The following is a 12,398-nucleotide window of genomic DNA, read 5'->3' as shown; positions in this document are numbered from 1 at the left end:
AACCTGTGTGAATGTTGTAAACAAAAAAAGAAAGATTCAAAAAAAGTTACAAAGCTTGTTGTTTTGCAATAAAGTTAAAAAGTTCAGGACAAGGAAAAAAGATTTTAGAGATTAAATAAGAAAGAGTTTCCTGCAGTTTCCTCAGAGGAGAGATGCTTCAGAGAAGTAACAATAAACTCATCAGAGAGGCACGAAATTTGACAGTATTTCTTGGCTAAATCAGGTGTGGTACACAACAAAAATAATGACCACTGCCACGAGCCTTCTCCAGAGAAACCACTTCTAAGCAAGGGTTCAGGGAGTGTTTGAAGTAGGAGCCTGTGAGCTCTGGATGAATTTTTAATGGATGCTTTTTACTGTCTGAGTGTCTCCGGCAGTGCTTGTGTGATTTGTCATCATTGTCGAGCTGCACCCAGCCTGCATGTGTCCCCGCAGCAGCAATGGTGAGATTCTATAGGTGAATGTAAGTGGAAAAGGTAAGGAAGCAGGGATAGGTAAGGCACAAGTGGTGGGAGGGATAGAATTCTCCCCCAGGGTAGTGGTCTGGAAATGGACAGCTGGAGGCTGAGCTTCCTGCACTGAGTGCATAAAATCCTATAAACAGTAAAAGCTTCTTTCCACTTTCATCTGACACCCCACAGCTCCTGTTTGCTAGCTATAGTCAACAATATGCAACAACAGCCAATGCATGCAATCCTTTTAGAAGTGTAGGTAGCAGAGTAGAACCAGGAGCACAGTGCTCCCTGTGGTTTGGGTGTTTGTGTTCTCTGATTAACTGAACTACCACAATTTGGTTCCATTTGAGTAAAATAATCATCTATTTTTATTTAACTTTCATTATATTCTATAGCTACCCTTTAAAAATGCTGCAGACATAATTTAATGTCTGTTGTTTCTCTTTGGTCCATTTAACTTAATCTAAAAAGTTTAATTTGTTGTTTAGATTACTGCAGGATTACTATTGAGGTCACAGAAAAGGTAATTAGGTAATTTATTCGCAGATAGTTTTCATAACTCCTGTCTAAACTTAACCTTGCACTGCAAGCTGGATTGTCGCGAGATCTGAGTTTTCAGTCTTACAAGAAATCTATCTTGAAAGACTCCCGCTAATACGTCTTAAGTCATACGTCTTAAGTCATCTCGTAACAACCAGCGGGTCGGACCAATAACATGCCAGAAGTGTTTTTTAAGGCAGCTTGTAGGAATAAGGACAGTCAGAAGGGCCTTGCCGGGGCATTACAAACATGGCTACACTGGAGGACTCACCTGTCGATGCAGCAATTTACTTGGTTTTAGCTAAAATGGCAACAATTTCTCATTTAAGAAGGAGCAAAGAGAAGAACTTGTAGATGGGATAGATGTCTGTGCATTTCTTCCGACAGGATTTGGAAAAAGTTACATTTATCAGCTTACGAAACGTCACAATTCGCAGCTACGATTGGCTGAAAGCGTATTTTGGAAGATGTGTACTAGCTTGCATGTCAACCAATCAGCTCGAAGTATTGTACTACACGTCCCTCCTTTTCACAAACAGACTGAATGGCAGCCATCCCAAATTTGTAACATAGAACTCAACTCAGTTCTACACACATCAATCTAGCTACTGCAAGGTTAGTCTAAACTGTCTTTGAATAAACCTCCCCACCACCCTCCTTCAATGGTGAATAATTCAGATCATTTCTTCAGATTAAACATTTTGATTGAAGACAATACAGCAACTCAGATGAATTGAATGCAATCTATATTTTTTACATACAAAGCTGACAGTGCCTGTGTGTCTGTTTATACTAATTTCAATATCAGCAGGATGTTAATTTAAAACCCAGCAGAAAGCACAATAAAGAGAGAGGACATACCTGAGAGATGTCCATAACAGCATCGCAGCTGAGAGGTCGAGCGGAGGTTAAGTCATTGTAACCCAGAAGAGTAGAGATGATACCATTCTGATCAATCCTACGAATCATGGTTCCATCCACAAAGAAGATTACCCCATACTTATCCACTGTAATACCTGCAGATGACGGCCATAGAGTAAGAACAGGAGAACATATCCATCTGCCTCATCTTTCTTATCTGCACCTAATGTGAAGATAGAGCACTACTACATGACAATTAAGGACTATCAGCTGTAATAATGTAGAATGCTAATTACAGCAATGAAAAGTGATGGAGGGATTGATTTTGTGATCAGTAATGGAGAACAACAGAACCCCGTGAAAAGATGATGATTAATTTATGTATTGATTAAATAATAACTTAACATGTAGCAGAGCAGAGTCAATCAGCCAAAAAGGAGAGGTTACATACAGTAGAGTAATTGATGTGATGATCAACATCATAGAATATATGAGTATATCTATTTTGTCTAGTTTATCCAAGTTATCCTATAGAATATGACATTTTTAGATAAAAAAATGATTCAAAATCTGTTTCAATACTGCTTTTAATGTAATATTTGATGACACAAGGAAGGAAGGAAGGAAGTAAGGAAGGAAGGAAGGAAAACAGCCAACAGTTACCTCTAGGATTGGTGAGAGTGGCTTCAATAGCTTTTCCTCCATCCCCACAGCGAGCATCATCATATGGCAGACACTGGTCACCGGTGCCAGCAACCAGCTCCAGGTTCTTAGCAACGTTATTAACAACAGTCAAAGATTTGACCCTGAACACCTTCCTGCTGCCTGTATCAGACAGGTACACTGCGCCATTCACAGGACTGGAGGCCAGGTAGTACTTCTGAGCAGGGCTGTTGCTGAGGAAAGGAAAGGAAGAAGAAGAGATGACTTAATATAGCTTAAACCAACAACATGGCTTTCAATAGAAAATATTGTGTAAAACAATTAAAATGGATTATAAAGCTATTTACAGATTAGACTGGGCACCATAACGCTTTATAATGACATGAAAAGGGTAAAAAACAATAGGATTAAACATGACAATGTGAAATAAAATTAAGGATGGTATAATGGTGAATAGTAAATTAATTTACATTATAAATGTTGTAGTTAGAAACCCTGTTTGCAAATTGGGCAACAGAAATGTTACTTAATAAAAAATGTCCAAACACTCTCCGAACAGAAGAAAAAAAAAAAAATTTGACTTTTTTTTTCAAATGGAACAATTACACATTTTAAGCATAATTTAGAACATAGAGACAAGAAATGTCTGAATGGGTTTCAGTCTTCTAGGATCAGCGGTTTCATTGAAAGAAATACTAATTAATACCCCAAAGTGACAGGACATTCCTGTTATATTAACTGGAAATAACAAAAGGAACACAGTCATCACAGAGCAGCAGCATGGTTACTGTTACAAATATGCATTCTGTGTATGTCTACTTTTTCCCCCCTTTTTATTAGTAATAAAATAAAAATACTGAAACAGAAATCCAAACACATTAGGGATCCAATAAAGAAGATATCCTTGCACAGACACATATCCTTTACAATTCCCAGCCAAATCAACAAAGTAATCCTTTATAGCTCGGTGAGATTTCCCAAATTGACATAGAGACAATAGAGCCAAAGACAGCCAAGAAACATAAAATCTGCTGGTTTCTTCAAATGAAGATAGATGGCGAAGAAAAAGATGGTAAAGCAGAACTATTTATGAATCCATACAAGGACAAATGAAGTGACAGATAGGACTATTTTATTGTTAAATCTTCTGCATTCAATGATAGATGCAAGCGTTTGCAGAAAAATCGATGGATATTTTTCTAACTTATAATACGTTCCTCTCATGCCATATCTATTTCCCCCCCAGATAAAGATGTGTAAAAAACCTTGAAATAAATTCAGATTTCTCTAGGTCATCCAAAGTCCTTTATCCTTTTTAAAACTATCTTCACTTCAGCATGCAGGTTTTCAATTGGATTAAGGTCTAGGTTCAGGAGAGAACATTAAAGGTGACCCTTTTTTTTTGTCTGGTGAAACATGACGACACGTCATTATCCATTCAAAAGACAAAAGGAAACAATTTTCTTTCTCCGGTGCTCAAAAGATGCACCTTGAAACACAAACAGACCCACATCCTCTTCTGTATGTGACAAAGGGCATGTTGTCTCCACAAATTTATCATTTGTTTCAACAGATTTTTTGTTCAAAAAGTTCCCTTATGTTGCATTTTACAACGGTTCCAAAAACTTTAGTTTAATATTGCAAGAAAAATAATTGGACTAAAAATGTCTGTAGTTAAAAAAAAAAGCCTAAACCTTAGTCTTAACTCCTTTGTCATCTCGTTCTCAATGTCAGAAAAAAACTCTTTCTTAAAAAATTCTTATTCAGCCTTTTGGCCAACGGCTACTAGGAAAAGGGTCTATTTTTAATATTGCTAATGTCTTTTTACACACAAGGATGTAATCAAAAAGTTAAATTTCAGTGCACTTAAACTGTAAATAAATATTTTTCAACATACAATAACACTAAACCACTAAATTTGGCAGCACTTAAAGTACTTCTTAATGTCGGTTTTTTTTATCATGTACACATCTCCTGAAATTAAAATGTTTTTGTAGACAAGAGCAAATGGAATGTGTTGCAAAAATGCGTTCTGCTGTAAGTTTTTCTTTTTCTTTTTTAGGAATACCTCAATTACTGTAAACTAAAAACATTTGCCTGTAGGAATATTGATTATAGCTTTATAAAATGTTTTTTTTACATTTACTTCGGTAAGGCAACGGTTGCTGCAACATTAAGTACGTCCACAGTTATCAATGTCAATGTATGACACAATTCTGCCAGAGCAGATAAGCTTTGTGAAGAGGCCTGTCATCATGGCATCATTCAAAGTGGATTAAGACAGTATTTCAGGTTCAACCTTGAGGGTTCTTTTGGGGCAGAATGACAGCATCACCAGCCTATGTTTCTAAAATACAAGAGGGAAAGCAAGCGGGTCTGAGCAATTGTCGTCTTGGCTACATAATATTAAATGACAATTGACCTTCAGTGTATCAGTGATGACAGAAAACCTCAGGCGGATATGTCAAAACTCGGCCAGTGACCCAACTAACTCATTGGTAGGTTTACAATACAACTCTGATATACAGTAGGTGGATAACAATTGATAAGAAAATCATTGATAGGTTCATTGACTTCAGATGTCTAATTAAAAAAAAAACTGAAACAGATTTAATACAAAAATAAGGATTTTTTTTTTTGCATATCTATTTTCTATTTCTGAGGTAATTATATCTCAAAGCTAAGTAAAACCCAACCAGTTTCTCTGAAAATGAGGAAATCACCAGATAGGGGTGGGAAATATTAACCAGGTGTATGCCAGATTGAGTATCATCTGCCTCGCATGTCCAGGTTTTAGTCAATCATAGCAGCAGTAGCATGAAGATAGAAAAATGCCAGGGCTGAAAATTGTCCCAGTCTGAGCCTGCATTCTTTGTTTCACAACTACTGGTGTTAAAACTGAGAAATCACTCTTATCAAATCAGGTCCGGAGAAACGTGCAAGCATGCTTCAAATCCACAAAGGCACAAATAGCTTCCCTTTGCTAATTTTTAGAAAAAAATAGAGGGTATTGCAAAAAAGAAATGGAGTGTATTCCAGCTAAAACCAGCACAGCCTTTGTTTTGTTTGATGTCATACGCTACGCTGCATTTCATTAGTTCGAAACATATCTGTATCGCAGCTAATGCATCTTTTGGTTTGTGAAATCACAGATCTCACGAGTGTTCATCTTTCCTGCAAGGTAACAGCTACATGATAAAAAAATTCCTTGTCCTTTTGTAAAATATGAATGTTTTTTTTAATACCTTATATAAAAATAGGCCAACAATAATAGATTTTTTAAAGTTTGCATATATTTGATATGTTGTAATTTTTTTTAACTTTGCCTCAAAACTGTTTTGCTGAACAAAAAAAAAAAGGTTAGAGTGAATTTTAAATATAACACCATTACCACTACTATCATTAAAGTTAATCTCTGTTACATTAGAGATGCACAAAAACATCATATATTGGATTTGATTGATGTTTTAAAAAACATTTTAAGGCTTTTACTCTGTTAGATGCATTGCATAAAAGGACATATTTATTTCTGTACTTTTTAATCATTCATTTCAAGTTATCACATTAAACACCGTAAAACATGATTAAACATTTTATATATATTCTGTCCTACTTATTTCTTTGGGTGGTGCACCTTTTTAGTCTACTATCCATTTTCTATTCTTGGTTAAATTATGTGAAAAGTCAGCGTTTTAGTCATTAACCTTCTGAAGTCTTGGCCTCTGTACAAGGGCAGGGTTGGGCAATTATTGAGTTGCTTGTCTTTTATAAACTAATTTATTATGTTTGTAATCCTTTCTTTCTTTTTCTCTGCTGTTGGTTCAATATAGCATCAATCATGAAAATATTGTGTGCTTAAATGTACAACTCCTTAATATATAAGCTGGTATACAGAAGCAACCTAACTATCAATGGATACCTTTTATTTTAGGGCAGTAATGTATGTCAATATGAGCAATAAATTACTATAATACTTCACATAATAATTTTTAGGTTATTGTCACAAATACTAAAGATTATCAAGATAAAACTTGCAGAATGTACCTCACTAACCTTTCATTAAATTAACTTTGACTGAATACTCTTTTAACTTTTAGCTTCTTAAGCAATTAATTTTTCCAAGGTTAACCATTTATAATAGCTGTCCAGGACCTTCTGCTGTCTTTCCCCTGATTATGTGGCCAAGTTTTTAATAATATTCTAGTTTCTTAAAATGCACCTGTACAATGTTTTGTCGCAGTGATCTAGGTCAGTAGAAAATCACAACGTGTGCTTTCAGATTTGTGGTCTACCTTCCATATGCAATCAGCAGATACCTTATCAGCTCCTAGTTGCATGTAAAAAAAAAATGCTGTCCCCCACCGTGTGTTTGAAACTTCTAGGCATTACTGCTGACCTTGAGCTGTGGACATATAGGCCATCTATATTCACTGACAACATCGAGTTTGTAGAAGATAATTGGATTTTGCTGCATGCTGTCGCGGAATTGGTCAGAGAGGATGGGGCATCCTTAGCAGGGGGTCAATGAACATTGCCGTTAGATCACCCACCTCCCACTCCTATCGTCAGCTAACACAAGAACAGGAGGCATTTACCCGTTTCACATCGACAATTGCTGTGCTTTTCCTTGGTAAATTTCCTCTTTAATATGCATATGCTGGTACATAAAGGGACTAGGGTTTGATGTCTCTTTAGCGGCACTCTTGCAGACAGATCTCATGTATGATGTATAAGGTAATGGGGAAAAGAAAGATAACATTGCCATGCAAGAAAGAACTTGAGAAATAAAGTGACAAAAAACAGGAGAGGTAATACAATGGTTTCTTAATGTGATTATTCTTTAAAAGAAGAGTAGGTGACCAGCGTTACATAGCTTTTCATCCTCCCTTCATCGATGCGTCTCATAGTCTAAGATGAGGCTCTTTAGACAGAAAACCAATCAATAGCCCTTCACCTCAGACACAGCTTCTGAAGAGGTCACACTGAGATTTCCCTTGTTGCCTCCTGCCTGAAAAATGAGTTCTCTGTATCTTAAGCAACTGATAAAATCTGTACCAATAGTTATTCTATTAGAGGGATCTGCAGGAAGAGCAAAATCAAAGTATGCCTCAAGGTATGAGAAAATATTTTCAAAAAAAGACACCCTGCAGATCCCAAACTGTTCTTTTGGGTTAAAAGAAAGTTGAAATTATTGCTTCTGTTTATTTAGTATGTCACATGGCTGTGGGGGAATTTTTATTTTTTATTTTGTAACATGCATTACAAAGCTGCTCCACGGTTTGCAGGAATCAATTGTGGATGATCGCCAGCTGGTGGACAGATACCCTCATTTGACTATAAACAATTAGGCTGTGTGCAAAAAGCCCAATGGCAGCAAAATTCACCAGCCCAAGAGCTGCAAAGAATCTAATATTATCATCCCACCACCACCTCCAGGCTCAACAACTGGTAAGAGGTGTTAGTACCAATATATATAGTGTCTGGTTTTTAGCAAACAAGAGGAAATGTCTCTTGTTTGGTCTCATCCTCCCAAAGGTCATTGTTCCAAAAATACTGTGCTTTGTTGTTTTTCTTGTTCGTTTACTTCCTGCAGGTTTTCAAACCGTTATGGTCTCCATTTGTAACTTATTTCTCTCAACAAAACCAGAGAAATTAATGTTATGATTAAGAAGCATCTTTTAAGGTTGGCACAGAGATACTGTGCAGGTCTAGGGACAGCTGTTTGATGTTAAGCAAACTAGGCTTTACACTGCCAAAGAAAGGATTAAGAGTATTACAGAATAATATTGATAGTATAAGGAACAAATTAAATGACATTTCAGATATTCTGCTTTGTAATAGCACTAAAGATAAATATATATAGATGAGAAACAGGAATACATTTGCCGGTGGAGTGGCCTGTTAGATTATATACCATATACCATATCTAATAAAAAATGAAATTTGTAATATTTTTGTTGCAATATCAACACAGTTAGAGCAAGTATTAATCTGTTGCTTTTATAAACCACCTGGTGTAAGTAGTTCTTATCTAGGCTGTATCCATGAAGTGTTAGACTGCAATCATACAATGGGCTTTAATACATATTAAATGTTGATTTGAATATAGATTGACTAGAACAGAATTGTTCTTTAATAAAGGAGTGGTTAGCTATCTCTACTGCCTATAACTTTACTCAATTAGTCAATAAACCTACAAGAACATGCTGAAAAAACACAGGTTCCTCAAGGCAATCTGCATTGATCATGTTTTTACAAAAAAACCTGAGCTAAGCTCAAGTGTATTTACTATCCGTGCAGTGATCATTATTTAGTTATTACTGTTAGGAATGGAAAAGTTGTGAAATCAAGAGCAAAGATTATATGAGAGGTTTAATCAAGATTCATTAAAAATGTTTTAAATAAGTGTCAGTCTTCAATTCTTACTAAAATTAATCCTCACTATGTTTTTGGGGCCTTTTCTAATATTGTCTGTGGTGAACAATGGCCCTGGTACAGATGTTTATGATCAGAAACACTACCATGCCATGGTTAGACAGGGAGATTAAAGAATACATGAAATTAGGAGTTATCGGAAATTATATAGTAAATGTGAAAAGTTCATCACAAGATGAAATATAAATGAACAAATAACATATAAAGAGAATAAAGTAAATGCTGGTGAAAATGATCAAAAGAGAAAGTGGAATTGTATAAAAGAATTTGTTGAAAAAGAATTTTAATTGTACCTTTTTTTAGAATAAGATTAAAAATCTATACCCCAACTTAAAGATATAGCTATTTATCTAAATAATTATCTTATTATCTCACCATTAGTTTACAAAATATGGAAAACAATGCCTGTAAGACATAAAAGGTTTCTTATTTAACAATAGAAAATTATCATTTTTTATTTCTATGCAATTTACACTGTAATTCATTTTCTTTAATTCTTTTTTTGCTCCCTGAAAGAATAGCAACTGTATTAAGCTGCAACTAATTGGGATCCACAATAAACAAACAGATAAACAAACAAATGAATGGGCAACAATATGTTCTTTACTAAGACCACTGCTAAGAAACGCCACCTGAAGAAGGAAGACTGAGATTCCCCAAATTTCTACTGCCAGAATTAAAATGAAGCTTTTTTATTTCAGAACTTAGAAACTATTCATCTTTAATCATCTCATTTAATTAGAGTCAATTTATTTCCATAGTTTTATAAGTAAGATATCATCTGGTTTTCACCAGATATTCATATTTCGGATTTAGCCTGGTGTCTAGAATAAAAACACTGTTGCCAAACACTGATCCCACACTGTAATCAATCAAATTAAGATGAAGCTAAAATGGGGAAAAAAACTGCATGTGAAAAACTCGACACACCCCACAATTCAACAGAAGTCATCATGTGCAGTTTTTCTTTTCCTCTGTGTGCTTAGTTTACGGTTTATTTTGTGGTCTTTAGTTCCATGATGATGATGAAGATGATTATGACAATGATGATGATAAGACTTACCAAAATAACTGTAATTTTCAATATAGATATCCCTGCATAGTAAGGTTCCTCATTTCTTTAAAGATCTAATTTCCCATTTTTTTCATTAAAACAGTTACATTACTGTAGGTAACGCAGCATGCTGTTAAAATGTTACTAATAACCTGCTGGAACCACACAATAAGTCATGCAATAAATGAAAAACCATAAGCATTGCAACCACCACTGCTCTGCCTGAAATTGTGTCGAAGCTGTTTGTTCCTATTTGCTGTGTTTGGTTGTAGGCAAACAAGATCGTTCTTTGCTTTGTTTTTTTCTGCATAATGAAATGATGACATTAACACAACAAAGTTGTCTTATTTGCCAAATGACCTTCTTCCATTAGGCTTTTGACCCATTCGGATTTTCTGTTGTTTTTCTACTTCTCAAGCATACTATTAAAGTTTTTAAAATTTTACTCTCCTCAATTTGAATGTCAGCATTCTAAGTCTAAAATGGTGATTTACTAAATGGGTCAGATCTGAGTCTTTTTTTTCTTTTGTTTTCTGCTGCCGTAAATGTCTTTTATTTGAGAATATTTTTTTTTTTACCATAGATATACAAATTATTGTTTGATTTGCCTCTTCTCTGGGCACTGCTTTAATCCACACATGCATGCCTAAAACCATCGCTGTCAAAATTGCTTTAATAAAACTAGTCACAATTTCTCTGGAGCTACTTGAGCTTAAGGTGGAAAATTAGACAATTAAATTTGAATAATGGGAGCACCTGGTAAAGATCCGATTGCTTTCATTATTTATGGAAATAAGTATTCAGAGGATTCCGTTTTTTTTTCAATAACTGTTTAAAATCCTTCAAGACTTAAAATGATCTGTTTATTTCTACCTATGTTTGTACATTTGCAACATGTGCACCATTAAATTGGAGTTGCATTGCTATATTAAGAAGATATACTGTAGGGATAACATAAATTTTAGACCCATATTTGATATATATGACTACAAGATTAAACCAGCAGCTATGTTAAAAATGGAAATGTAGAACATGAAGCATGTTTAACTGCATCCAGACTTAGTTTGCCCTTAAATGTTCACATCAACAAAAACAAACTATTCAGATGGAAACAAATAAGCAGGGAAACGGTACATTTATATATGAGGCTTACCTGTGCCTGAAGTCTTTATTTCTTTGAACGTTAATGGAAAGCAGGAAGAATTAGAGAGGAAAAGAAAAGAGAGCAAAAGGTGAGCTGTTAGTGGAAGAATTTAATAGAAGTTAGTGGAATTAAGCAGAAGAAAAGATTGATTGTAACAATTTTTATCTTCAAAAACCTCTTTGTGAACATATTAGACTGTTTCAAGGACACCTTCTGTTAAAGTCTCAATACATCCTTTTTAGGTCCTATGAAGAGCGTACTCCAGCTGATGCAGGTGAATAAAAGAGGTAGACCATCAATCCTCTGCCTTTAGGGCATTTATGTCTATCTCAATTGCACTCTGTAGTTTATAGCTAGTGTGTAAGACCATTTGAGCTGCTCATAGTCCTGAGTGGGTGTTAGTAGGCTGCTCCTCAGTTACCTAAGCTCCAGGACACTGGTGACGTTTCCTGTGGTGAAAATCCTCCTCACATAGTTGAAGTCGCCCACGTACAGGCTTCCATCCGAGCCGCAAGCCAGAGCCACGGGGGCCAGGAGTTTGTTTCCATCAGCAAGGCCATTACAGCTGGGGCAGGAGATGCTGCGCCTGCGCCCGTTTCCCATCACGCTGCCGATTACAGGTGGCTGCTGGGAGATGAAGACATTTTCTCCATTGCCCATGTGAAGAATACCTGATGAAGAGCACAGGACAGACATGGGTGGCCTTAGCTTAGCATTCTCATTCTCTTAAGGTATATTTTGCATACAAGAGAAATAAGTTCAGTTGCATGGTCATCAGATGCATTCAGATTTTGAATTAAGCTCACAGTACTTTGACTTTCACCAAAGGTAATACTATTTGCAATTGCATTCAAACATTCTGACTCAATACTTTCACTTTTAATTTTTTTATACAAAATATACCAAGCTAATCCAGATTGGATTTCAATTTTTTCCACATTTTAGGTGCTGTCAGGTGCAGTTTTAGTCGACTTGTACATGCAGTCCTGGCATGTGGTTCTATGTTTTCTGTGTCCTCTGTACTGTGTCCTTGTAGAAAACTTTTCAATTCTGATGGCTTTCTGTCAGTGATGACTTTTCTATTGCCAATTCTACATAAAAGTCAGATATTTGTGTATATATATATATATATATATATATATACTGTATGTTTTAGACACTGACCTGATTTGACACCTTAAACAAATTAATACTTTCTAAATATACCTCTGTGGAGTAAGATATTTGGCCAATGATGCAGCAAGGA

The 12,398-nt window shown here is 35.5% G+C and overlaps 1 protein-coding gene across 11 annotated transcripts in view; it reads right to left on the bottom strand.

Moving 5' to 3' along the window:
- The window catches only part of tenm4 (teneurin transmembrane protein 4), a 183,830-nt gene that overhangs the window by 37,577 nt on the left and 133,855 nt on the right, over window positions 1-12,398 (bottom strand). For 7 of the 11 annotated variants that reach the window (XM_015388539.1, XM_015388541.1, XM_015388544.1 and 4 more), the window contains 4 exons: window positions 11,574-11,823; window positions 11,162-11,182; window positions 2,520-2,752; window positions 1,857-2,011 (listed from right to left, as the gene is read on the bottom strand). In XM_015388539.1, the coding sequence (XP_015244025.1) occupies window positions 1,857-2,011; window positions 2,520-2,752; window positions 11,162-11,182; window positions 11,574-11,823 (659 nt within the window). The remainder of the gene's footprint in view (window positions 1-1,856; window positions 2,012-2,519; window positions 2,753-11,161; window positions 11,183-11,573; window positions 11,824-12,398) is intronic. The other 4 variants (XM_015388540.1, XM_015388542.1, XM_015388546.1 and 1 more) reach the window with 1 other exon arrangement.

This window comes from Cyprinodon variegatus, unplaced genomic scaffold (genome assembly GCF_000732505.1).
Source record: "Cyprinodon variegatus isolate N-32 unplaced genomic scaffold, C_variegatus-1.0 Scaffold427, whole genome shotgun sequence".
NCBI lineage: Eukaryota > Metazoa > Chordata > Actinopteri > Cyprinodontiformes > Cyprinodontidae > Cyprinodon > Cyprinodon variegatus.
This window is presented reverse-complemented; position numbering and strand designations above follow the sequence as displayed.